The sequence below is a fragment of the Lissotriton helveticus genome, chromosome 3_1, assembly GCF_964261635.1.
Source record: "Lissotriton helveticus chromosome 3_1, aLisHel1.1, whole genome shotgun sequence".
In the NCBI taxonomy this organism is placed as follows: domain Eukaryota; kingdom Metazoa; phylum Chordata; class Amphibia; order Caudata; family Salamandridae; genus Lissotriton; species Lissotriton helveticus.
Window position 1 is genome coordinate 848,653,891 of NC_136061.1, and position 27,420 is coordinate 848,681,310.

The 27,420-nt window shown below is 46.3% G+C and overlaps 1 protein-coding gene across 5 annotated transcripts in view; it reads right to left on the minus strand.

Moving 5' to 3' along the window:
• The window catches only part of CLSPN (claspin), a 449,296-nt gene that overhangs the window by 20,455 nt on the left and 401,421 nt on the right, over window positions 1-27,420 (minus strand). For all 5 annotated transcript variants that reach the window (XM_078681155.1, XM_078681154.1, XM_078681157.1 and 2 more), the window contains exons 18-22: window positions 24,375-24,487; window positions 21,087-21,248; window positions 20,604-20,725; window positions 2,197-2,333; window positions 778-883 (exon numbers count right to left, since the gene is read on the minus strand). In XM_078681155.1, coding sequence (XP_078537281.1) covers window positions 778-883; window positions 2,197-2,333; window positions 20,604-20,725; window positions 21,087-21,248; window positions 24,375-24,487 — 640 coding nt within the window. The remainder of the gene's footprint in view (window positions 1-777; window positions 884-2,196; window positions 2,334-20,603; window positions 20,726-21,086; window positions 21,249-24,374; window positions 24,488-27,420) is intronic.

The following is a 27,420-nucleotide window of genomic DNA, read 5'->3' on the forward strand; positions in this document are numbered from 1 at the left end:
TCCCAATATCTCTCCCATATGCGCAAAAAGAGTAGATTTACCAATCAAGTGGTTAGTCAATACTATCCAAGTTCAAGCAGGAAGAATCATCCAGACCAGAAACATATCAGTATAGGAGACTATATATCCCACTCCTTTGTGCTCCACATGCAGCTCCATGTTTGCAGAGATAAGATATGAGCATTTCTCTGGGTACTAAGAAGGACACCAATATTATTTCCACAGACCGCACTGTAAATCCACTGTACAAACCAGTCCCAAGAATCTGTTCAGGCCCAATCAGCAGTACGAGGCACAACCGAAAAAAAAGTGATTACACCGCATTCTATAAACAGCTGGATAACTCCCCTTTTTCTTTTAACTGACGTTTGAGTAAATGAAACAATAGGCCCAGCTTCTCATTGGCTAAAAGTGATTGAAACTCAAGCCCCTGATTAAATACTTTTAATTTAATAAAAGATTGAACACCCAGGTCTTACTTTTTATACCAACAGAAATGAAAATGATAGCACATGGGTGAGCCCACTTCTGACTTCTACTGAGTACATATATTTCAAATGAAAAATATTTTCCTGCTGTACATTTTATTATGTTCTTGTATAGTCGTTTTACAAAATCAGGCTTAAGTACTGTGCAGCATGGCAGGTTGAAGAGATAGTGAGATGAAAAACAAATTAGTAAAAACAAAGTAGTACATTTATAAAACGAGAACTTCATAACTGATAAAGATACATTTGCATTATTTTCATCTGAGAATGGAAGATTAATGAAGTGTACCTTTCCGCTGCAGAGATTTGGCAGTAACCTTCTTGGCCAACTTCATGAATTGACTATCCTCTCCAATGTCTTCCTCCACCTCTTCATTAACCTTTCCACTTGCCTCCTGGAAATGTAAAATGCCATTACTTTTAAAAAAAAATATGAAAAACGTTTTAAGTTGAAGACATTAGGGTTAGGTAACATCTCTGGCTATGTGTGGGCGAAGAGGTTCCGTGCTTATTCATTTAATGAAAACAATCATTACTGAAAAGTTATTTACTTATAATCTCCCAGTCTGGGAATATTCATTGAACAAACTTTGAAAAGGCCCCGCACATGTGCAGGTTTATGTATTTTGCAAGCAGCAGGATCCCATGATGGAAAACAGATGCACACAGAAGACTATAAAGCAAATTAAACAAAAGAATTATAATTTCTCTAGACATCAGTAGTCTAGAAACAAAACTTTACTATTTCAGCACAAGGCAATACAATAACTAAAGAAAACCCTGGAATTGAGCAGAACATACACATAGTGGTGTATTAAGTTGGAATTTTTAGTAAATCTTCACCCCAAAAAAGGAGAAAAAAACAGGTGGGGGGAAGGATGCAACACAAATCCTATATAGATATCTATTAAAAATATTGTAAAGGGAATTCTAGTTATTGAGAAATTGTACAAGCTCTCCATCCTGATTATCTTAATTGAATTTAGAAACACCCCATAGCAATTTGAGATCATGTTTATGAAAATCCCATGCATAATAATAAGGCTCTGAGTCTGGAGAACGTGTTTACATCTAAATGTTCTTTCAAAGGCTAGCAATTGTGAAACAAGTGAAATATCACAGACATCGCTATGACTGAAAATCAAAAATTAACCCAAGTTGCTTGCTGTAGTTATCCTGGTTTATACGAAACGTGTGAAGTAATTTAAGAAAAACACCAACTTAACACAATTGTACTTTCTTCAGGGTTATTACATTGCTTTACTACAGAGGTATTTAAAGATAAAGAATCTGAGAAGGGCCCCATGTTGAAGCATCCCACAAAGAAGAACATTAATTTTTTACAGAGCAAAGACATTTTTTATTTTGGTAGCCATAATGTTGCCCAGGACTGCTGCCACCAAAGAGTTTCATGCTGCTGTGATTCAACAATGAACATTCATCAGACAATCTCATGTGCGGTTCTACAAAATTAAATGACAAAACTAATTTTGCTTGATTACGCTAGCTGTTCGGATCTCTGCTGCCTTAACATGAGTCATAAATCATGAAACAGATGTGTTGTCCTAAAGGCCAGTTCCTGGCTAATTTGCCAGGCTCATTGTTCCCAGTTACAGGAACTGAAAACCATCCACAAATCACTGAGACGCGGTGGAAGACTAGGGACTAAAGGAAATAGGACACTTAAGTTCCCTTATCTACTAAATACCTGCTGTCGTAGCCACTGTTGCCTCTCAAAGCGCTCTTTTCTATATTTTGCCTCAGTTTCATCAAGCTCTTCATGGTGTCCCTCGTGGTCTTCATTTTCAGAGTCCCCGCGGAACATGTCCATCTGGGAAGCATCATCTGTAAGGAAAGCAGACTTGCTAAATTCTTTTGGGTGGTCCCATTGCCAATTATCACTTTTTAGTACAACATAGCACAGACCATTGAGTGCCTCAATGCAACAAATGCGTAATTTTATTATTGACAGGATTAAATATCAATACAGTGCTCCATTCAGTGTTCAAAGACCGGCATGGATAGCAAATATAGTGGAAGAGCAAATTCTTAAAAGGTGACGGAATTTTACTAACCTATGTTCTTATCAAGAATTTCAGGCATCAGACTGGGTCCTGAAAATCTTAGGCAGTCCCTCTGTGCACCAGTAGGTAAAGCCAGCGGCTCTACGTCGATGTCGTCTGCACCAGATGTGTCATGTGCATTGCCAAATAAAGGCACTACCCAGTGCATTGGCAGTTTTTCGTGACACATTCCGTGCCCATAGATACAGATTAAGAAAAGGGGGTGGTGATGGACAGAGTATCTGAATTAAGCAGAACACTCCTACCCAGTCAAAAGATCAGGGCTTGATCCATCACCGTTTTTTTAGCTCACTGCACCATCCCAGTTCAGAACCTGGCTACATGCAAATTAGTCTGACCCTGGCCCAGTGCATCATGGGAACAGGGCAGACCAAACTACCAAGCCAATTCTTTACTGGAAAGGAAACAAGCTTCTGGGGACCGGTTTCTGGCATTACAGCCGTCTTCGGCCCGGCTTGCTTGAATCCTGATGGTGATCCCTCGTTTCTGTAAAGCGCTCTGATATCTGCAAAAATCTGGTTCGCGCTATATAAAACTTTGAAAATAAATAAAAATAAATAAATAAATCAGGGGGATGCAGGATTACTTTGACCCCAGGAGGGACTTGTAACAGCGAACTGAAGGTGACCTTTTTTCTTAGGAAGAGTTGAGCCATAGACATTAGTTTGGTTTGTCTTTCTATCGATGGGAAGGCTTTATTCAGACACGTGTCCAATATGGCTCCCAGAAAAGTAATGCTTTTGGATGGGTGAAGGTTTGATTTCCCCTTGTTTAACATAAGACCCTAGGCTTTCGAAGAGACCTATGCAAGCTGTCACGAAAGCCTGAGCATTTGAAGATGGTTTTTCTTCCCATTAAAAGTCCTTCGCCTCGGGAGCTTAATGTGGTCCTCTCTTGTCTTATGCAAGAACCTTTTGAACCCATACACAAGGCGTCTCTTCAGCATCTGTCTTGGAAGACGGCTTTCTTGTGGCTATTACCTATGCCCGCAGAGTTAGCTAAATTCAGGCACTTTGCGGTCAAGAGTCATACCGCTTTTCATGCATCTAAAGTAGGCGTGAGGACTCATCTGGAATTCCTCGTAAGGTGGTTTCGGATTTAAGTGAACCCGACTATTTCCTTACCTACCTTTTTCAGCATCCATCTACTCCAGCGAAGAGATCTCTCCATCCCCTGGATGTTGGAGGGTTTTAAAATTCTATCTGGATAAAACTAAGGATCTACAGAGATCTGACCAGTATAGGTCTAGCAACTTCCAAGCAGTCCATCTCCAGATTAATTGTTTCCTGCATCTTACTCTGTTACCAAAAAGCAATTAAATCTCTATCCAGTAAGCCTAAAGCTAACTCAACCAGGGGAAAGGCAGCTACTGCAACCTTGCTTCGTATCATACCCATTGCAGAGATATGCAAGGTTGCTACCTGGAAATCAGTTAATATATTCACTAAACACTACTGCCTGAATGGATGCCAAGGCAGATGCACAAGTAGTGTAGGCTTCCCTTCGGAACACATTTGCTTAAATCTGCATATAATTTTTTCTGTCTCATCCACCGCGTTTTATAGGGATGGGCTTGCTAGTCCATTCAAGTACTTATGACTATACATGGAAATCCCCTACAAGAGAAAGAAGAGAGTTTCTTACCTGTAACTCCGGTTCTCTCCTAGGGTATTTCCATAAGTCATAAGCAACCCTCCCTCCTCCCTGGTGCAATAGACAGAGGGATCCAAAACATAGGACAAGCATTCACTTCTCATCGGCCTCAAAAAGAACCGAAGTAATTTCACTGGCTGAGCATGATTGGATACTGGTGGTCTCTAGGTTCTTAATGGCAAGGCTTCTATTTTTAAGACATATAATGGCAGCCTATGGGGCTATTCGGTCCTCTCCTTTCATCTCTATCTTGAAAAAAGGAGTTTTGTGAAAGGGAGTCATCTGTATGTTAAACAATTTAGAAATTCCACAAAATATAGTATACTGGCTAACTTTTTTCACTTCAAGATAAAGATGCGGCCAGTGTACCCTATGTATTTAGGATGCACTATTGTCTCTATCTCTCAAGTGTCTTTGCAGGCCTTCCTGAAGAAAGGCAAAAATACCCACTTCAGAAGATATATCTAAATAAGTGCTCTGGGGTCCACGCACGTGAGCAGCACTATTCAAGTGCTCAAGACTATACATGGAAATCCCCTATGAGAGAACTGTTTGCCTGCATTGTCAAGGAGTCTGCCTTCTTTGTCCGGACGTGTATGACTGGGACAGCCAGGTGCTTGGATTTCCTTTGAGACGCTTGTGATATCACAGATTCTGGCTTTGGGTGACCCTTTCCTCCTGTCATCAATGTAGATTTGCTGGTCAGGAGACAGTGTTGATGGTGGAACAGTGACTGTGTTTAATGTTATTACTACTTGAGGGGTGGAAGTCAATGAATGATGCTTAGGAGGCCCCACAGTATGTTCTAGAACAGTAGAAGGTGCTGGAAGTCTTATAGTACGATAAACTGTAGATCAGTAAGTAACGAGGATGGCATACTCATCTCTTCTTGATACTGTTGGTGGTAGCCAAAGGCGTGCCTAAGGCAGGCCCGCCTGCGCCCGTCCGCGCCCAGCGCCAGGACCCCTGGCCCGCGCAAATGCCACGACGCCCGCCTCTGCTACGACTCCAGCACCCTCCACGCGCTCAACACCGGACGATCACGCACCTGCTGCCTGGACGCCGCGAAGCGCACCCAAGGACCCTTCTCCTGCCGGAACTGCAGCTTCACCAGCACCCGGCCCGCCAACCCACCTACAGAAGAACCTAACTTGCTCCGATGCATCCTCCTCAACACCCGCTCCGCCCGCAGACATGCCGTCGAACTCTGGGACCTACTCGACTCTACCTCCCAGACGTCGTCTTCCTGACAGAGACCTGGCTGAACCCCTCCTCGGCACCCGGCATCGCCACAGCCATCCCGGAAGGCTACAAGATCACCCACAAGTACCGCACCAACGGAGTAGGAGGAGGAATTGCCATCGTCCACAGGAACACTCTAAAAATCTCGAAAGACACCGACAACACCCTCAGCACCGCCGAACACCTGCACTTCCAGATCCACACCAACCCAAACACCACCCTCAGAGTTACTCTCGTCTACAGACCCCCCCCTGGACCCAGACAGTCGTTCAGCGACACCATCGCCGACGTCATCAGCACATACACCCTCGCCTCCAAGAACGACATCCTCCTCGGGGACCTGAACTTCCACCTCGAGAACAACAACGATTCCAACACTTCCACCCTGCTCGCCACCTCGGACTCAGACAACTCGTCACAACACCCACCCACTCCGACGGCCACACACTGGACCCCATCTTCTCAGCAAGCTCCCATGTTTTCTTCAACTGCACCACCGAACTCCACTGGACCGACCACCGCTGCATCCACTTCACCTTCCAGAAACCCTCCACACACCTCCGCACCCAGCAGATGCCTCACCGCCACTGGAGCAAAGTCACCGAGGACCAGCTAACCATCTCCCTCGCCAAGAGCCCACCCGCAGACCCGACCGACGCCACAGCCTCAGACAATGGATCGATGACTGCGCCAACACCATCACCCCGCTCAAGAAGCCCTCCAACACCCACAACAGAAAGAGAACCAGTTGGTTCACTGAAGACCTCCAGGCCTACAAGCATATCTGCCGAAAACTCGAAAAAAACTGGATCCGTGAACAAAGACTGGAAAACTACACAGCCCACCAGAAAGCCACCCGCAGACACCACCACCTCATCAGATCGGCCAAAAGGACCTACTTCAAAGACCGCCTAGACAACAACGCACAGAACAGCAAAGAGCTATTCAACATCGTAAAGGAACTCTCCAACCCCAGCTCCAACACCAATGACATCCCACCATCACAAGACCTGTAAGACTCGCTGGCCACCTTCTTCCATCGCTAGATCGCAGACATCCACGACAGCTTCGACACAGTCACCACCCTGGCAAACGTTGAGACCCCCGCTCCCACGACCACCACCCGCACCAACCACCTGCTCGCCTGGACCAACATCAACGACGACGACACCATCAAAATCATTAACACCATCCACTCCGGATCCCCGGAAGACCCCTGCCCACACCACATCTTCAACGAAGTCAGCAGCGCCATCGCACGCCATCTCCGGAAAACCATCAACATCTCCTTCTAGACATCGACCTTCCCAGAGAGCTGGAAGCACGCAGAGATCAACACCTTACTCAAGAAACGCAAGGCGGACCCCAAGGACCTCAAGAACTTCAGACCCATCTCCCTGCTCCTTGTTCCCTGCGAAGGTCATCGAAAAGGCCAAACAACTAGCTAGCTTCCTCAGGAAGACCAGCATCCTGGACCCGCCCCAGTCCGGGTTCCGCAGCAACCACAGCACCAAAACTGCCCTCATTGCCGCCACCGATGACATCAGGACCCTGCTTGACAACGGAGAAACCACGGTCCTCATCCTCCTGGACCGATCAGCCGCCTTCGATACGGTCTGCCACCGCACACTACGAACACGCCTCTACGACACCGGAATCCAAGAAAAGGCCCTGGACTGGACCACCTCCTCCCTCTCCGGCAGAACACAAAGCCTTCCCCTCCCCCCCTTCCGCTTCAAAGCCACCGTGATCATCTGCGGCATACCCCAAGGCTCATCCCAACGTTATTCAACGTCTACATGGCACCGCTCGCCCATGTCGCACGACGACATGGCCTCAACGTCATCTCCTACACCCAGCTGATCCTCTCCAAAGGCCCCCTCACCGCCAAAATAAACCTCCACGAAGGAATGAAAGCCGTCGCCGACTGGATGAGAAACAGCCGACTGAAGCTGAACTCGGACAAGACGGAGGTCCTCATCCTCTGATTCACTCCCTCGGCCAACTCCTGGTGGCCTACTGCACCAGGAGCACCCCCTACACCCACCAACCACACTCTCAACCGAGGGGTCATTCTCGACTCCACCCACTCCATGAAGAAGCAGGTCAACACCGTCTCCTCCTCCTGCTTCAACACCCTCAGTTTTTTTCGCAGGATCTTCAAGTGGATCCCCACTGAAACAAGAAGGACGGTCACCCAGGCCCTCGTCAGCAGTAGACTGGTTTACGGAAACGCCCTCTACGCTGGAGCCCTGGCCAGACTCCTGAAACGGCTCCAACGCATCCAGAACGCCTCTGCACGCCTGATCCTCGACATCCCCCGCCGCAGCCATATCACACCCCACTTGAGACCTGCACTGGCTCCCCATCAACAAGAGAGATAACCTTCAAACTTCTCACCCACGCACACAAGGCACTCCACAACACCGGACCAGCGTACCTCAACAGCCGTCTCAGCCTCTACACCCCTAACCGCCAGCTCCGCTCCGCAGACCTCGCCCACGTCCCCCGCATCCGAAGAGTGACCGACGGCGGCAGATCATTCTCCCACCCCGCCACCAAGACATGGAACACCCTCCCCGTCCACCTGCGGCAGACAGAAGACTTCCTAACCTTCAGGAGACTTCTCAAGACCAGCGCCTTGAGACCCTCACGGGTATGAAGTGCGCTTTATGAATGGTATGATTGATTGAATGTTCCTCCTGATAGCCTTCCCCGAAATCGTCTTCCTGGCATTTTACATGCCACTCCGAAGGACTGTGGGCATAACCAAAGTGGCCATCATCATCCTCCTAGTCCCTTTCCTCCATGAGATGTGAGGGAATCAGAGGGGTCACCTTACTAGGTGATGTGATTTCTGGAGTTAAGTGCCTGATCCTAGATTTCTCGGCAGGGATTTTCTCTGTCGAAGGTGTCGTAGATGAGTGCGTCGGTGGAGCCACTGTCGCTGTAGACAGGGTTGAAGATAAACTATACACGGCCGACGTCTGCGTCGCAACGGCACTGCAGTCGTGGCTGTCAATCACTGCAGTCGCTGTAACCCCCGACAAGAAAGAGGTCAGAGGAACCTTAACTGGCGAGGACTGCAGAGCTCTAGACGACAATCCAGTTGTCGGTGCCATCGTTGAAGGTGTTGACCAAAACTGACCCTCAAATGGGGATACCTGGAAAAGTTTGCTCAGCTTCAAAGACGTGATTATGATGATTTCTTCATTAACATGGTCATCAACAACAATTTTGTCAACGGTAAAGCCATCGTCAATGGTTTCTCCTCAGAAGGGACAGAAGGAGGCTTCTTGAAGGCTTTCCTGCCCACAGGAGGTGTTTAAGGCGGCACAGAGCTCGCCTATTTCACCCTACAGTCCCCAGGCGAATGTCCTTTCCTCTCCTTTTTACCTCGGTGAGGAGATTCTGTAAGACTAAGACTGTAAGACTTTTTAAGGGGGCACTCCAGATGAGTGAGGTTCAGATCTTTCCCTCTTGTGAGACCTTATCGAAGATGAAGACGATGAGGCTTCATCCCTCTCCTCACTAGAATTAGGCTCTTTTCTGGATTTCAGCTTTTGGCGCCAAATGAGAAGTCGCCCCTCACAATCCCTCACAGTTTTAGTGGAGAAGGTACGAAACCTTACAATCCTTGGCTTTGTGGTCAGGGTACAGGCAGTAGATATAGTCCTTAATAGGGACATCCACATAAAGTCTTTTCTTATAGCAGGTGGCACAGGCTCTAAAAAGCCCCTTCTCCTTGTACGACATCAGGAAAGTACATTAACTAAGCCCAATAAGTATAAATCTAAAGAAAAGGTTAGAAAAAACTTTGCAAGAGTGTAAGTAAGGAAAAAAACGAGCAGAGCTCAGTGGAGATTCCCTAGCACAACGTGCGGTAAGAAATCTGAAGGTCTGAGGTTCGCTCAGGAGGGTTCTAGAAGGCGGGGCTTTCTGATTGGCTAAGGACTTCTTTTGGTCTAGTTTACAAAAAGAGATGGATAGGTTACAAAATTGAAATGGGCATAGGCCTATTTTTCTATGTTGTGCAAGCTTTGCATTGCTGTTTTGATATACTGGGGCATCCCATCTCGAAGATGGAGAATAATTCAAGTATGTGAATTCTTGAAAGTTCCATTACTGGAGTAAGTAGAGATGTAGGGGGTCGTAGGGGCACAGTTGGTTAAGCTCACCAAGGCCCAGGGGCTTTGGGTGCAGGGTAGCCTTTCAACTGAGTCTTCTTACCAGAGCCGGTCACAGTCAGGGGGAGCCTCTGGATTCACACTGCAGGCACTGTTGTGGAGGTCAGCCACTGCTTGATTTTAGGTCAGGATCACTGGGGAGAATTCACTGGACAGGTGAGTCACTCATGCCATGGGCATCTGATGCAGAGTGATGAGGACTTGCAGTTCCAGATGGCACAGAAGTCCCTGGAGTTGATTTCTTCCGGACAGGTCCGTTGCCCACTGGAGATGGAGTCTTTTTCGAAGGCAGCAGTCCTTCAGGGTTATCAGAGGTCACTGTGTGCACGACAGGTCCCCTTATTGTTGCAGACTTGTCGAAGCTTGAGAAAGGCCGGTAGGGATGGGCCAAGGCAGTCGTCTTCTTCAAACTTCTCTACAGAGTCAGCTTCAGGGATGTTCTTTCTTCTTGAGTCGTCGCAGATCTACTGTTCAGGTCTGGGGGAGCCACCTAACTACTACATTTAGAGGTGTTTTAGGGGAATAGCAGAAAGGGCAAATGGGCACCCATCTTCAAGATAACGGGGACTGAAAGATGTGCTTCACCTCGGGATGGAGGTGGCAGAGGTGGGCACACCACCTATTCTATGTTTCCCACCCAAAGTGGGGGTGTAAACACGGGGGATGTCATCTGCTGCTAGCAGCAGAAGATGGGGGGTCGCATTATAAAGGCGCTAGGCCTTTGAAGAGTCCCCTTTGAGCAGTGACCCATCCTGGGGGAGGAGGTGTGACACCTCTGCCCAGGATGTGCATTGTTTCTGGGCCAAGAAAGCAGAAGCTGTCACCCAGGGATCCAGAAACAGGTCTGCTGGGGGCAGGCTGCCTACAGCCAGCCAGGGTCGGTAGGTTTTCAGGGGGCACTTCTGAGGTGCCCTCAGAGTACAGAGTGTAATAAATCTCACACTGGCATCAGTGTGGATTTATTATAAGGAGTTATTTGGTACCAAACACTCCTGGTTTCAGTGAAGCCATCATGGTGCTGGGGAACAGGAGTTGTCGAGCTCCCAGCCCATGTAATACTCATGGCTTTCCTGGCACTTACAATATTTAAGAATTGACTTAAGTATTGTAAGGGCATACAAACTCATGCAGATATGTCCTCACCTGTGGTATAGTGCGCCATGCTTTATTTAGGGATGGAAGTCCTGCTAGAGGGGTGACTGACATACCTTCAGGCAATGCTGGTTGGCATGGCACTCATGCCATGTCAACTTTGTTCTTTTGACTTCACAGGAGCAAGGGCAATGGCATTGTCCTAGTGAGAGGTTACAGGGGACCCTCTTCAGGTCCCAGGCCCTAGGCACCCAGGGTACCACTTACTAGGGACCTACAGGGGGGGGGAGAAGTACAAATTGTGGATATGTTTTAGGGAAGAAGCACTGGCACAGGGGACATGGTTGGCAGGGACCCTGTGCACTACAATCAAAACCAGGCAAAAAGTGGGGGCTAACTATTGCAAAAGAGGCACTTTCTCACAGAATGAATGTGACCAGTGGGCTAAATCTAACAAGGACCTTCCAGAAGATGGATTCCAGTTTACAGAGCGGGGTCAATAAGTAGTTTTCAGTTAGTCTACCAAAATAGGTGTTACAGAAGGTGAGTAACTTGGTCTTCTGGAAGAGACTTCTAAGCGCAAGTTTCTTACCTTTAGAATAGATACCACTGTAATAATCTCCTTAGAAGAGGGACTCAGAAATGGCTCAAACTAAAAGGACTTCGCGGTGGAAGCTGACCTTGCTACTCCTTGGCCGCTGAACACTGCTCTGTTTGCCCCGGCCGGTCGCCCGTGGGCTGAAGTGGACATGGTCGAGACCTTGCGCTGGGCCTGGTTGGGACTACGTCGTATTTCTAACGCCCCGATGTTATCAGCTAATACTATGCTGATTGTACCTCACCCTGCCTTTCCTCCCCTCCAACCATCTGGCAGGTCTAAACATGCAGCCCGCATGGGGCTGGAAAAGTTGGCTTATCTTTACCCCGGTGACACCTTTTCTTCTCTCCCTGCTACCTCTGGCCCTATGGACACATTGCTCTTTTGTCAGCTGCGGGCTATCTGTAGGGAATTACATCCCACGTTCCCCCAGCCTCCACCTTCGATGCCCACTCTGGACTTCATATATTCCCCCCCCAACCCCTGGAAACTGGTGACCAAACTGTACGCCCTTACGCTGTCGACTTCCTCCATCTCCTCTGATCACGCCCGGGTGGCGCGGGGCGAGGATCTTGGCATGGACATTCCCCAAGCCGACTGGCTCTATTGCTGTAATCAGAACAAGAAACTATCTCTCAACTATCGCCTACGTCTTATACACTTTAAATACTTGCACAGGCTATACCGCACCCCTGTTCAGCTACATAAATTGGGACTCATCCCCAACGATAGGTGCCTGCGTTGCTCAGCCCCTGACGCAGATTTTATACATCTTGCTTGGTTGTGCCCAAAGGGGTCAGAGTTCTGATGTGAGGTCTGTGCTGCCCTCTCTGAGATCACCTCATCACCTGTCCAGCCCGACCCACCGTTGTGCCTGCTGGACTTTGTTAAGTTTTGCCCGGATGCCTCTCGCCGACTGGTCGCAATGCTGCTTGTCCTCACGTGGCATTGGGGGTGTCCATGTGCTGGGGACGTAGGCCGGCGCCTAAGTACGCCCACTGCCTTGAAGATGCTTCGAGATGTCAGACACTGCTATCTGAGTTCTGGGACCTTATGCCTGCTAGATCTCGCCCACCTCACATATGGGGCCCTCTACTAACATACCTTCACACCCAAGCCGGACTGCCTCTCCTGGGCTCCCCACCGGCACTTTGGGCACAGCTGCCGCCGCTTCTGGTCAGCAGTCTTTTCCTTCCCTATCCCCATTCCTCCCAGGCCGGATATGCTCTTTCCTCTGCAGTGCGGTCACCACATTATGCAGCTATGCATTGTGTTAATGGTGCTATTGCTGTGTAGTACAAAACAAAAATGTCTGTCCGATTGGTTCTCTTTTTCATAGACGTGCTTCGCAAATGGGCTAACGTGTAGGATGCTCTGATGTGATGCAAAATTGTAATTTGGTACTGTTGAATTGTCAGTAAAGGTTTTGAAAACTTTAAAAAAAATAATAAAAAGTCTTGGAGGACCGAGCAAAATGCCCATTGCGGCAGACCTAATGGTCCAGGCAATAGTGCTTCATGAAGTGCATGGTGAATGTAGAGGACAGGCAGCGCATGTTTCAAAGCAGTAGTCGCAACCTTGCCTCTGGTGGAGTGATCCCTCAAGCCAGCCAAAGGCTGCTTTTTCCCTAGTGCGTAGCACATTTTTATGCAGAGTACAATCCAGTGAGAGATTGTCCTTTTCTGCATTGCCTTACGCTTCTTTGCTCTTGTGAATCCAATGAATAGCTGATCACCTGGTCAGTATTCTTTGGTACGGTTGATATAAAAACTAAAGGATCTCTTTGAATCTAAATGATAGTCTCTCCTCCTCTGAGGGCGAGCAAAGAATGTCAGAGGGGTGATCGTTTGACTGAGATAAAAGAGGATCACCCCCTTCGGTAGAAAGAAGGCACACAGTTGAAGAATCAGTTTGTCCTGGTAGAAAATAGTATAAGGCGGGTGAACCAAGAAAGTCTGAGGCTCACTCACCCTCCAATTATGAAATGGAACACAAGAAGATAGTCTTAAGTTTCAGATGTCTGAGAGGACAGGTATGTATGGGTTCAAAAGGAAAACAAATCAGGAAGGCCAAGACCAAATTCAAATTCGACTGGGGAAAGGGCAAGGCAGAAACATGTGCAGCACAGAACAGAGTCGCAATAGGTGACTTAAACAGGGACAGTTGATCCAGCAACCTCAAAATGGTGGAGATAGCAGACTAATACCCCTTGACAGTGCTCAGCGACACCACACAAACAGTAACACCTAAGACAGTTTAGCATGAAGTGGGTAAACCTGCTTGGTTGAAAAAGCCACAAACGTGTCCCAACATCAGGCCTGTACACTCAGCGGTCACCCCATAATCTCCAATCATGATGGGGCATGCTCAGGTTCGTGGGAAGGGTCCTGCTGCTCCGACAATAGATCCGCACCAGGAGGCAGCCTGATTGGAGGTCAGATACTCATACCCAGGAGTTTGGGACTCCTTACTCTCCGTTTCCAATCTAGAGCCACTAGGATGATTTAGGCCCAGTCGGTCCTGATTTTCTTGAGGACTTGGGTAGGAGTGGTATTGATAGAAAGACATACAGTAGTCCAAAGTCTACTCCAAGCAGAAGGTGTCACCTAATGAGAGCTGCTTTGGTAACTCCATAGCGCAGAAGACATTGCTCAATGCCAAGTTGGTTGATGTGAAAACCTTTGCAAATCAGTCAATGAGATTTGGTTCTGTCCAACAAGGCAATGGGAAACACATTAGGGTTGCTCTTGCTGTTGGAAGTCTGAACAACCTACCTCTTAGGAGTCAGGTGCTAGGTTAGAACTGCTGGGTCCTAGGGGACAGGCCTATTCCACCTAGTTACAGGACAACACACCGGGGAACAGAACACAACTTAGACCAGCCAGCTATACATGTCTCGGTTACAACCTCTTTAATGGGTAGTAATGGCTGGGACGTCACAGGGCCAGGGGAGCAAGATCTTAGTTGGCAAATTTGCATTGGTTTCTACCACAGGCAACTGAAAGTTCAAAACTTCGGCACTCCACATACTACCAACTGCGCTCCATAGACTATCAATGCAAAAGAGGTGCTCTCCCCTGTATGGGTCCCCCAGTGTGTCATCCAACTCTGTCTCAGAAGTATTCAGGCCACTAGCATTTTGAAAGTGTAAATAGATGCCAGAATTAATGTAATGAAAAGGGAGAAAATTACACGCCACCGTCTCATCATCATAAGGAATGTTCTGAAGACCCAAAACAGCATCTGCAGCCACACCAAATAAAGTTTCTACCCTCCAGTAGTGCTGGTGTCGGGGTAGTGGCCCTGCTTAAAGTTCCTCCAAAACAGAGGATTTTGTCTTTCATACCAAGACATTTGCTGAGCTCAGGCTGAAGTTGGCTCCGGATCATAAACGGGTGTCAGTGTTGTTTCCGGCTTCCCGCATCGCATAAGTCTGAACCAATGTGGACTTTAGTTCATGTGTGAAGGTGAAATGAAATGAACGAAATGAAATGAAATTCAGTTTTCTAAAGCGCGCTTCTACCCTGAGGCCTCATAGCGCTTAGGACAGGTAGCCAGAGACAACAATCAGGCTGCGCAAGTTAGTGGAAAAGAAAGGTTTTCAAAAGTTTGCGGAACTTTTGTAGATCAGGTTCGCTGCGTATGGTGGGGGGCAGGGAGTTCCACAAGGAAGCAGCATTCCAGGAGAAAGAGCGACCTCCCCATCTATCTCGTTGCACTTTCCGTGAGATTGCAAGAAAGGATGCGCTGGAGCGCAGCTTTCTGGAAGGGTGGTAGGGGGTCACTAAGGAGCAAATCATAGCAGGGCCAGCATGCCACATAGCTTTGTGGGCCTATACACACCGCCTTAAATCGAATCCTGGCCTGGATAGGCAGCCAGTGGAGTTTTTCCAGAGCGGCTGACCCCGAGTGTCTCAGAGGCAGCTTCAGGAGTAAACGTGCCGCGCAGTTCTGGGTTACCTGAAGCTTTTTGATGGTGGTCAGCGGGGCACAAAGGTACAGGGCGTTCCCGTAGTCCAGGAGGGACAAGATCAGAGCCTGCACTACAATCCTTCGGGCCTGAAAAGGGAGAAGGGGCAACATTTTTCTCCACAACCTCATCAGGCCGAAACAGGTGGCAGAGAGCTTGATAGCTTGATGGTTGAAGCATACTCCGAGACTCTTAATCTGGTCTTTAGGCTCTGGCATAGTGCCCATTTATGTCAGCCAGTCTATAGCTGCTCTGGGTGGCGGGGACTTACCCAAGAACATAAGTTCTGTCTTGTCCCCGTTTAGCTTTAGGTGGGAGAGCGCCATCCAGTCGGCCACTGCCCCTAGGCAACTGCCCAGGGTGCTAGATGATTCCTCATGGTGGCTGAAAGCAACCACCAGTTGGGTATCATCTGCATAGGTGACAATTTCAATGCCGAAAGGGTGCACTATCCCAGCCAAAGGCTCCATTTAGATATTGAAAAGGGTGGGACTCAGGGAGGATCCCTGAGGAACCCCGCATCTGAGGGGCCAGAGTTTGGATTGAGTAGCACCCTCCGAGACCTGAAAGAACCGGTCTTCCAGAAAGGATTGCAGCCATGAGAAGGCCAATCCTGTCACTCCAAGATGTTTTAGACTGGAGAGCAGGATGTTATGGTCTACCGTATCAAAGGCGGCACTGAGGTCCAGCAAGATAATTGCTGCAGTGCCGCCTTGATCCAGATACCTCCGAGCGCTCTCTGTCACGGCCAAGAAGGCTGCATCCGTCCCGAGCTTCAGGCGGAAACCTGCTTGAGAGTCATGGAGTAAATTGTTAGACTCCAGATGGTGAACCAGGACGGTATTAATATGCTTCTCAAGCAGCTTGCCCAACCGTGGAGGGAGGGAGATCGGGCGATAGTTGGCCATGATGGAAGAATCCAGACTGGGTTTCTTCAATAATGCTCTGACTTGGGCACATTTCCATGCCAGCGGCACCTTTCCTGCGGTGATGGAGGCGTTTAGAACCTTCAGGATCACTGGCCGGATTACATCAGAGACTAACATAAGGTGGAGCGGCGGGGCTGAGTCAGTCGGAGAACCAGATGATACTCTCGACATTAGAGTGTTCAGTAGTCCCTCGTCAAGCAGGGGGAACTCCATTAGAGGGCAATACGTAAGCGAAAGGCAACTATCGGCACAAAGAGGAGTGGGTTTGCCCTGTGGCAAGGTGGAAGAGGGAGATCAGCTGAATGTTTGGGTGGAAATATTCAGCCTGCTTGTCGCAGCGATTTTGGGCCTCTCCAGGGTTGGTGGTTTTTTGTGGGATGTTAATGAGCGATTTGGCAATCCGGAAGATTTCCCTAGGGGAATTAGTGGCCGCATTCATCCTGCCCTCATAAAATGCGTCTTGCGCTGTTTTTATTTCCTCCTTATACTTTGATAGCTTCTCTGTAAGCATTTCTGCTTTCGGCATCTTGAGCATGCCTCCAGCTCCTCTCTGATTTCCTACATCTTTGTTTTAATTCCCTTAGATTGGAAGTGAACCAAGGTGCCTCTTGATTTAGTTTTTTTGTATAGGATTTTTTCAGGGATTATAGAATCCAACGAGGTCCGTATCCAGTCGAACAAAGTTATTGTTGGCTTTGCCTGGGTCAGGGCCGGATAGAGGGGCGATAGCGGTCAGAGAGGTCGACCACTGGGTGCCAGAAAGGTTCGACCACTTCCTTCCCAACAGTGGAGCTGGAGTCTGCACTACAGGGGGCATCGGAGTTTCCCACTTCAGAGGAACGAGTAGATGATCGGACCATGGGAGGGGGATTCGGGGGCCCACATGGAGCTTATGATTATTGTTAAGCACCGCATCTAGAAGATGGCCCTTAATATGTGTGGGTGCAAAGCCCTTCTGCACAATTTGAAGGACTGCTAAACTGGACAGAAGATCCCTTGCTTGGTGATCAGAGGGCTCATCTAGGTGTATGTTCAAATCCCCGAGGACTGTAAAATTTGCTGGGGATAGTGCTAGTTCCGCGACAATGGGCTGAAGGCTATCAAGAAACCGGCCCATCGGTCCTGGTGGTCGGTACAGTAACAGGCCAGAAAAGGTAACAGTGGGTGAGATATCAGGAGCGAAGCTCATGCTTTCACAGTCGGATACTTCTGCAGTAGATGAGCGGCAGCGGAAACAATCCCTGAAGATTATCCCCAGTCCCCCACCTCTGCCAGTTTTCCGGTCTGCTCTATGTAGTGAATACCCTAGCTGTGAAATTTGTGTTATTGCAGGATCAGCCTCGTCCCGCAGCCATGTTTCCAACAGAAAAAGAGCGTCGGGTTTAAGAGTTTCCAAAAGGAGCAGTAATTCTTCGGAGTGCTTTATCAGGGAGCGACAATTCAGAAGAAACATTTTTATTGGTTGCCGGGGTCCCTGTGCTGACTTAATGTGAGGTTTGAGTTTAAAATCACAGTGGGCACAATTTGAAGCATTGTTGGCCGGGCACATAGCGTCAAGACACCTATCATCAGGAGCAGCCCTTAGGTTACGCAGTGTCTGAGGATTGTATCTGAGGATTGTAACTATGGTGGAAGGACTTAGTTTTGTCAAAAAAGTCCAGGGGTCCTGGCCCCTGGTCCCAGCTCGGACTTGCCTTTGGCAGGCCTCCGGACTCGCCCGCTGTGCATGTCTGCTGCGCGTGCGCATCAGGTGTTCTCTAAATACCGGGGGCGTGCGTATGCTAGAGCGCTAACCGGACCGGAAGTTGTGTTTCATCCTTACAGGCCCTCCAAACAATCGGCACCAACCGCGTCGGACCGGAGCCTAGGAGTGCTCAGGTAGGTAATCAGTGAACGTTAAAATCGTTTTTTAAAACAGAAAACAAATATCAAGTTATCAGTTCCAGCAATAGCAATAGAATGTGCAGCGCAAAGTAGCTGACAGCATCTCCGCTGTGTCCGCCGCGCGTACGCAGCAGGGGAATCTCTAAATACTGGTGGGCGCGCGTATGCTAGAGCGCTAACACGACTGGAAGTTGTGTTTCCTCCTGACAGACCCTCCGAACAATCGGCACCAGCTGCGTCGGACCGGAGCCTAGGAGTGCTCAGGTAGGTAATCAGTGAACTTTAAAATCGTTTTTAAAATAGAAAACAAATATCAAGTTATCAGTTCCAGCAATGGCAATAGAATGTGCAGCGCCGCGTAGCTGACAGCGTCTCTGCTGTGTCCGCCGCGCGTGCGCAGCAGGAGTTCTCTAAATACCAGTGGGCGCGCGTATGCTAGAGCGCTAACCCGACCGGAAGTTGTGTTTCCTCCTGATAGGCCCTCCGAACAATCGGCAAACAGCCGCGTTGGACCGGAGCCTAGGAGTGCTCAAGAAGGTAATCAGTGAACTTTTAAGGTATGGCCCGGAACCAGATGGAGGGGCCGGGAAGAAGCCCAATAGTGTCAGTCAGCACCAGGGTAGGCCCTGCAGGTAGAAGTCCAATTGGGGCGCCCTGGTAGTAACTCTAGGGATCAGGATTCTCCATTACAGCCCACAAGGATTACATTGCTTAGGTCCAGTAATTCAGTAAGGACACTTGGAAGGACACACGCTATCCTGTTCCTCATGGAACAAGAGAATGGGCAATCCAGACTCCGACAGTTATGCTTAAACAGGGAGTAATCCAGATGGTCCCATGAGTTGAATGCTAGGTTGGATTCCTTGTTTGACAAGGTTGTTTTAAAGGGTAGAGAGCAATGTGCTAATGTAGGGCCAAGAGAGGTCTCGAGACAGAAGCAACTCCTCCATTGGCCATGTCAAGATAAGGTTAAAGCTGGGGGTAAAGGGGAAGCAGTTACACCATGACATGATGGCTCCAATCATTTCTACAAGATCAAGCCCTACAAGTCTTTTTGGGCCCCTTTATGGCCACATACGTGAGGCGAGTCCCCCCCACCACCCGACCTCTTAATGTACATCTGACTCACTTGTTTGATATGTTCTGTGATGTGCAAGTTGGCTTTTCCTCATAACCTCAATTAGATTATAACTTAGAAGAACACAGGGCAGTGACCTGGTAGTGCAATTACAAAATCTCTTTACAGAACTGGAGACTTGGAAATGCAACATCTTTCTTCCTTTTGAGTGTTTGAGTAGCAGAGGGAGACCAAATCTTCCTTCTAAACTCCGATTGTGCTTGTCACAAGTGCGGTTGAGCGCAAATTACTGGGGACTAGACCTCGATTGGACAGAAATTAAGGTACAGGACTCTTCTCTTTATATATGGTGAGTATGCTAGTAAATTCAGTTTTTGGCAGGGGGTTCTATCAAATATGAAGAAGCTGCCAATAGCCAGCTACTGTTATAAGTGGTAGATTAAGTAGTTGTTCCAATGGTCTTTGACAAGCAAATTAATTTCACAACTATTATTGGTAGCCAAATTAATGACTGCACAAGCCCTATTACCCTAGCATTGCTTAGTGGTGGTCCGCAGTATTAAACTTGTAAGTCATGAAATAATGGACAGTGTCAACTGAGACTGGGTGGCACACTTCGAAAGGATTCAGACCCATTCCAGATGCATGTTATAAGGCAATAAATTGTGATGCAATCACACCTACCTCCCATGTTGACGGCTAGAATTACACCATCCCTTACTCTTAGGACAACAGGGATGGCAGGCCAGCCTTTAAACCATTACCAGCTAAATCGAGGTAAGAGGCATATAACGAACTTTAGCTACACATCACCTTCATTAAGTCGCTAGTAGACATTGCTACAGTACAGGGTACATTGCAAATAACTAGTTTCAAATACTGCAGGTGACCTCTAAGTTCCTACACAATTTCTATATTGCGTGGTCTCTGTGATACTCTTGGTGTGCCTTATTAAAGTTGGTTAACAAAACAAAAAAAACTCATGTTGACAAAGACCCCGCAGTGCCTAGCAATCTCCAACTCTTCAAAGGTACTGGCTGGAATACAGCTGCATAAGAGAGCCAAATCAACTCTCCTAACTCAATAAAACCAAAAGAGAATAACTAGACATTTAAGGGGATAACAGTAAACAATCAACAGAATCTCCATGCGCAAAAAGGCAGTTAGATGAAGAAAACCCTCTGTTCACCACAAAATGCCCCACAATTCTTTTTTTATTTTAGTTAAACTCAAAGATCCATTTTTTCTTTACAGAGAGAATATAAATGATATAGCATAGTTATTTTCGAGAATAACCAACCCTGCCAAGGATTAAATAGCTCTTGAATGCAGAACCATGCAAAGAAATGGTGCCCATTTAATAATGACCCTTTGGTTCTTGTGTAATGCTCACCATACCTAGATTTTTCCACCTGAACTTTCTCAGGCGCCCAGGTCCATCACTGTGAAGGTCCCCATCAGCCAGGTATCGCTCCTGGTAGAAACGCAGCTGACGTTTGTCATCATCCATTAGCACTTTTCTACAGCAAAAATGGACAAAGAGTTGATAGTCAAAAGTGCAGCACGTGAGGTCATAGTAAAGGCACTCTACCTCTTGAATATATACATGTTAGGATCACAGTCACCATGTAAAGTAGAGACATATTTATGGGCTTAAGGATGTTTTGACGATCACATGCACGTCCCTCCTCACAGGCAGCATTGCAAGCATACACATTTTATATCTTAAAAAATAAATTTCTCTCAGAGGTTTGAGTATAAATACATACCACCTGCTGTTTGGCCATTCGCAAAACATTGCGGCACATAAGGTCTCACCTCTGCCAACTTAAATGCAGCTGGACTGTACGCTTTCAAGATGAAAGTAAAATAAACACTGACCTGTGTATTTTATTGACTTGGTCTTGTAGTTCCTCATCAGAAGGTAAATCTTCATCCAGAATATCTTCCTCATACTCATCATCCTCGTCCTCAAACTCATCTCCACTTCCACCATCGCTTCCAGATAACTCAGCCTCATCTTCAAGGAAATCCTGCATTTTTCTTAAGTAGAAGAAAAAAAGTAAATGCAATAACTTGCCATTTAATATGAACCACAAAATATAACAATTATTGTTTTCAACGCAATCATCATATGTTCTTAAACTCATCAGTGACATGAAGTATTAAATGACCATTGAGACGAACTACACTAACAAAAACCTTTTACTTAATTTGGAAACCGTGAATTTCAAATTGCGATATTGGATTTGACCATCGATTTTGGACCTTAATATTCTATTAAGGGGATTAGCATCCGTGGCCCATGAGAATGTCAAGAAAAGAAAATGGCTCCAATCATTTCTACAGGATCAAGCCTACAAGTATTTTTGGGCCCCTTTATGGCCACATGCGTGTGGCGAGCATGTCCCCACCACCCACCCGACCTCTTAATGTACATCTGACTCACTTGTTTGATATGTTCTGCAATGTGGAAGTTGACCTTTCATCATAACCTCAATTAGATTATAATTTAGATGAACACAGGGCAGTGGCCTGGTAGTGCAATTACAAAATCTCTTTACAGAACTGGAGATTTGGATATGCAACAGCTTTCTACAACTCAGCACTAAATCAGAAGTCATCCTATTCAGCACAAACAGACATCTACCCATGCCCTACTTTTTAGCCCCAAACTTTTAGGCTGCCATTTTAGGGTTTCAGTTTCATGCCAACAATACGCTCCAAAACCGGTCAGCCAGATTTGAAGGAGCGATTTCCATCAGTTGAAGATATTAAGCCATTTTAGCACTGATCTTCCATTCAGGCCCAGATCTTAAGGGCAGCAGTAATTCTTTGTCTAGAGTACAGGAATGGTCAGTAGGGGGCTGACCTGTTGTTAAAATGTGGCTATCATGCTGACTGCAGAACTTTGAAGAAAGAAACACAATAGTGATGCTAAGCATGTACTGATCAGGATACCAGTACAAGGTTGCATTCCATGCAAAAAGGAAGTCTTAATTTGAAGGCCATTAATTGTTTGGATACTAATCCTAAGAAAAAAATGTGACCCTCTATAATCCGGCCAGGAATATGACAAGCATAGACCAGCAACACTGCTGTTTTGAGAATAAAACTTTAAAGCAGAGGTGTAAGTTATCTTGGTCCAGGGTTTCATCTTTTAGAAGTTACTTTCTCATTATCTTAGCACATCTGATGTGACCACCTTTAAAGCCTTCAAAAGGGCCTCATGACTTTTCTATTTTAGATGGCAAGGCTTTATAAATGTTATGATTGAGCAAATGTGAACGATCACAAAATGTAAAACTACAAGGATGAACAATTTACGACTATTCCTTTCAGTGGAAGTACAACATAATAGAGGCACACTAAAGTCCTCGTGTAGTAGAAAAATAGTTTTTCTTCACTCAAAAGTTGTCAGAATTGATAGCCCAATGTGCTAAAAGACAGGGAATAAACAATGGGCACAGAATATTATCAGCAATTTTGCGATGAAACCTATATACTTTTAGGGCATATTGCAAAACCTCCAGCGTCAAAAGGTTGTCGAATAACCTGCTTTATGAATATTAATTAGGTAGGACGCTATTTGTGACCCCCTGTGATTGGGGGACACTCAAAGGGCTGTTGGCCTGCAAAGATCAATAAACCCCAATTACTCCGTTGACTTTTCCAACAAGATTTTTATTTAAAAGCAGCCCATGTTGCTTGGAGGGCAATGCTTTTTTAAAGAAATGTAGTTTCCCGTTTGTAGGAGAAATCAGGGGCGCAGGCAGCCTGCTCTCCCCCACTCCCTAGTCTGTAGCATGTACTTCTGCCCTTTCTTTCGCCTTGGCTGCAAGACTTGGGAATGCATATATGGATGGAACAGTCTAGTGTAGCCCAGGTAAGTTATTTTCCAGTAGCACAGTTTACCATTATGGATACCTTCAATAAATTCATACACATAAGAAAGCCTCTGTCAATATGAGGATTATCGGTGGAAGTATTTTAATACTTCTAAATAAACAGACCACAGTCATTACTCTAATGAAAATCACTAATTTGAAGACAAACAAATGTCAAAAGCATCTTTTGAACAGAATGTTTGTTTCAACACAAAACATTCGTATAAAAACACTAGCATAAATGCTCATTCATCAGATCGGTCAGAGGTTGTTCAAAGACCCAGCATTCAGAAATGGGTACTACAAAAAAAGGCAGAATATCAGTGCTGCCACTAGAGGAGCTAACCTTCAACTGCATACACTAAGGAAACAAAAACCTTTCTAACCTCTGGCAGACCTCACAACAGCAGTACAAGCTTTGGTGTTCGCGAAATTAGATTATGGTTGTGCTACCCTTGTAGGCCTCCCGAAAATCACTTGCACCGCTAAAGGATAGTTTGAATGCGGCAGATAGGTTAATCACTGGATCAAAAAAAAGTTATATCACCCCTGACCTCCAATCACTGAAATGGCTAGCCTATGAGGCTAGGATCCATCTCAAAATTGCATGTATGACCCATAAAGCACCACACCGCAATCCCCCCTCTTACCCGACCCAGAAACTGATCCTATGAGGTTGAAACAGATCTTCCAGAAGCACAAGCTCCCTACTACGTAAGCCACAAAAATTCAACAAACAGAAGATCCTTTACTGCATTGCTCCCAAACTCTAGAATTCTCTCCCTCCAGAGATGGTAAACATTTTACTATAAAAACAAATCTCTCACCCAGAGGACATACACCCCTCTCCCCATGAACGACTCTACCTTGCCCGTTTGTCGCTGCCTCAGTCATGCCTTCGCCCATAACACCGAGATCCGCAACGTTTTCTTGCATTTTCTCAGCCATCTTCACAACGTTCTGATACCTATGGGACTTCTCTCTTCTTACCATTTGCTCATCTAAATACTGTCCTCATGACCAATACCATGTTTTTGTATACAGCATACCCTTTCGTATCATACCTTCTTTGTTATTCTTATAAAGCGCTCTGTCACCCGAAAGGGTCTTATTCATCATGGTATATAAAACTCAAAATACTAAATAAACGGGAAACCCAAATCTACAATCATCTGTTAACATAAGCAGGCTTTTAGTTTCTTGTGCATAATCCAATTATTAAAATCCTGCATTAAAATGAGTAGCTGAAACTGATTTGTGCTAGAAAGTGAGATCCACTTACAGTTTCCTCTTCTTGCCTTGCCTTTTCAGTAGCAGTTCCTCTTCATCCTCACTGTGGGGCACCTGTTCATCTTCTCCAGCCTCACCATCATCCTCCAATTCACTTTCTTCCTCCTATGAAACCAATGAGACATTAGCAGTTCTTCTAGCATTATAATCACAAATGACCTTGCAGCAAAATCTCATATGTAAAAAACAAAATGGTAAATTTACCTGGAAATTCATAACAATCCCTCAAAAACAATTCCAAATTCAAGCAAGAACAAAATAGATTGTGCCTGGATCTAAACATTACTTGAAAAGTTCTAGTGGCCCCACTACAACAGAGGAAAATACACTAAATTGATTGCTCCTAAAGGCAAGGGTTTAAGGGCACTTTGATTTGATAAAGACCCAGGATGTAAAGCGACATTCGCTGATGGGAGTAGAAAAGAAACGTGGCTCGGATTTTAAACCTCATGCCAGAAGACACTTTACAGAATGGGATACCTAATCATGTGCCATACTATTGAAAATAAGCAAGCTATAAGCCTCTATTGCTGATAAAGGAAAAAAAGTTACTTCCCTCAATCTGCAGTTCTCCACCATTGGTGTCTTGAATTATGTCCCAACCTCAGGCTGGTGACAATTAAGAAATGAGTTACTTACCTTTAACTACAATTCTCCAGGACTTGCATCTTTCATATTTACATGCCTAAAACATTCCCCGTAGTCGGGCTGGGAATCCTCAGCCATCTTAAATAATAGTAAACAGGCCCATGTCCTCAACAACAGTGATGGTTTAGCAGCATACTTACCTCATTTAATCCAAAGTTCAGACAATGAGTTAAGTACTAAGCTCTGCTACTCCCCCAAAAAGCCATCATAGCTCCGATTTCATAGCAGTGTTTGTAGAGTACATACTAAATGAGCATCTGATTGGGAAGAAGGGAGCCGCATGTAAAAATATGAACGATACTAACCTAAGAGAACTGGAATTACAGATAAGTAACTAATTTGTACTCTAGGACTGGATCTTTCATGTATTCACACGCTTGAATGAGAATTATAAGCAGTACATATCGAGTATAAAGAAGCAAGAAGCAGATTCATTTTCTGAAACAAGTTGCAGAGGACTGCCTGTTCCACTGCAGAACTTGCTACTACATTCACATCTTAGGATATGTTATCTAGGTACTTGTAAAGCATGCAGCTACTCCATCGAGTGTCCCGGTGCTGAAGACCACTAGGCGGGGCTGACAAAAATGCAGACCAGGGTGTGAATAGTGTACTATTGCTGAAATAACCAAGTTTTCAGTACAGTAGTGCTTGGTGAACGTGTATCTGCACCTCTAATTTGCAGCATAGCAGATTTCGTGCAAGGGCACACTAGCGTAGAGTGATGGAGTAGTTGCCATGCTTTTAGTGTAAAGCGCTCTCTCTCCTTCCTGGAGTGAACGCTTCGTCTTGATGTGGCAAAAGGTGATGCAGAGCGACAGTCAACATTCTAATGCCTGTTTAGACAGGAATCAACCTATTCCTGAATGGCCGAAGGACACAAATAGCTGATCAGACAAGCAAATGCCTTTTGCCTTGTACATGTAAAAGTTGATGCACCTGCACACATCAAGCGAATGGAAGGACTATTCTGCTGACGTCGTGGGAATTGGGCAGGAGCTCAAAATGATAGGCTTGTTCAGCTTGACATCAGCGGGGACTTGAGGATTGGTCTATAGGATGACTTTTCTTCAAATAGGGCTGTATCACTGTAATGCTTGCATAGATCTCCACTCTGCATGCTGACTTGAGGGCCAAGAGAATCATTATTGTACAGGAAAGGAAGTTTAGGTGCACTCTCTGAACCTGGTCAAATGGAGGCAGCATGAGCTGGCTCAGGACAGTATTAAGCTCCCAGGGTAGAAGTGGGCGCTGTACTGGAGGAAATGCCAAGTCCCTTCAAATTGTTGATCATTAATGCTGCTGACATGAAACCAATTCTACTGCCCCATTTCTCTATGTGGCTGCCCTCCCTACCAGGGGGTGTGAATGGTTTGCGACCGGGTTCTTTGCTGGCCCACCAACATCGCATAAAAGAGTGGGATGGCCCATGAAGCAGGCAATGGCTGAGCCTGGGGCCTTGTACTGTTCCCAACAGGGCACCACCACTGAAACTGTGGCTGGTGTTCTTACCAATTTTAGGCCTTCTGACTAAACAAAGTCGAGTATAGGAATGGACCCAATAACTTTGCGTGGCTCCTCCTTGAAGTCGTAACTGAAACACTGATGCTGATTCAAGGTAATTGGGAGATTTAACTTCTTAGCTCGTTTCCACGCACTAATGGAAAGAGCAGTGGGGCGCCTGGTAGGACATGCAATCCGTATTCTTCCTTTGGTATGATATATTCATTCCATTCCTCAGTACCTCCATCATCTGGTAGTTTACCTTCCTCCTCCAAATCAGAACACACTGAATAAGATATCACTGCTGCAGGAAGTGGGCTTTCAGAAGCTATGCCGACGAATACAAATAGATACATGGGGGGGGATTTGTTTAGTGGAGGTGAATTTCGCTCACGAGAGCTGTTTTTTGGCGAATATGCCCCTAACACGCTGGAGGTTTTTTATTATATACGCTTGAGAGAAAGTATGAAGGCTTTGCTCCCGGAGTATCCGCAGAAGCCGATCTGTAGTGCCCCTCTCACTGTAGTATTGGGTAGTACGAATGGCGCACACCTGGTCTCAAATATCTATAGCAGTCTTCGCACCCACACTCAAGAAGTGACAAACACGGCTAGGGCGCATTGGAATGAAGATCTTGAAAGAGAGGTAACGGATGAACAGTGGGAATATTGCTGTAGGACCACAGGGAACATAACATCCAGCTGTCGATTCAAAATTATTCATTATAAAGTCCTGCATAGGCTCTACTATACTCCTGATTCAGAAAAGGGGGTGGTGATGAACAGAGTGCCTGAATTAAGCAGACCACTCTTACCCAGTCCAAAGATCAGGGCTTGATCCATCACCGTTTTTTAGCTCACTGCACCATCCCAGCTCAGAACTTGGCT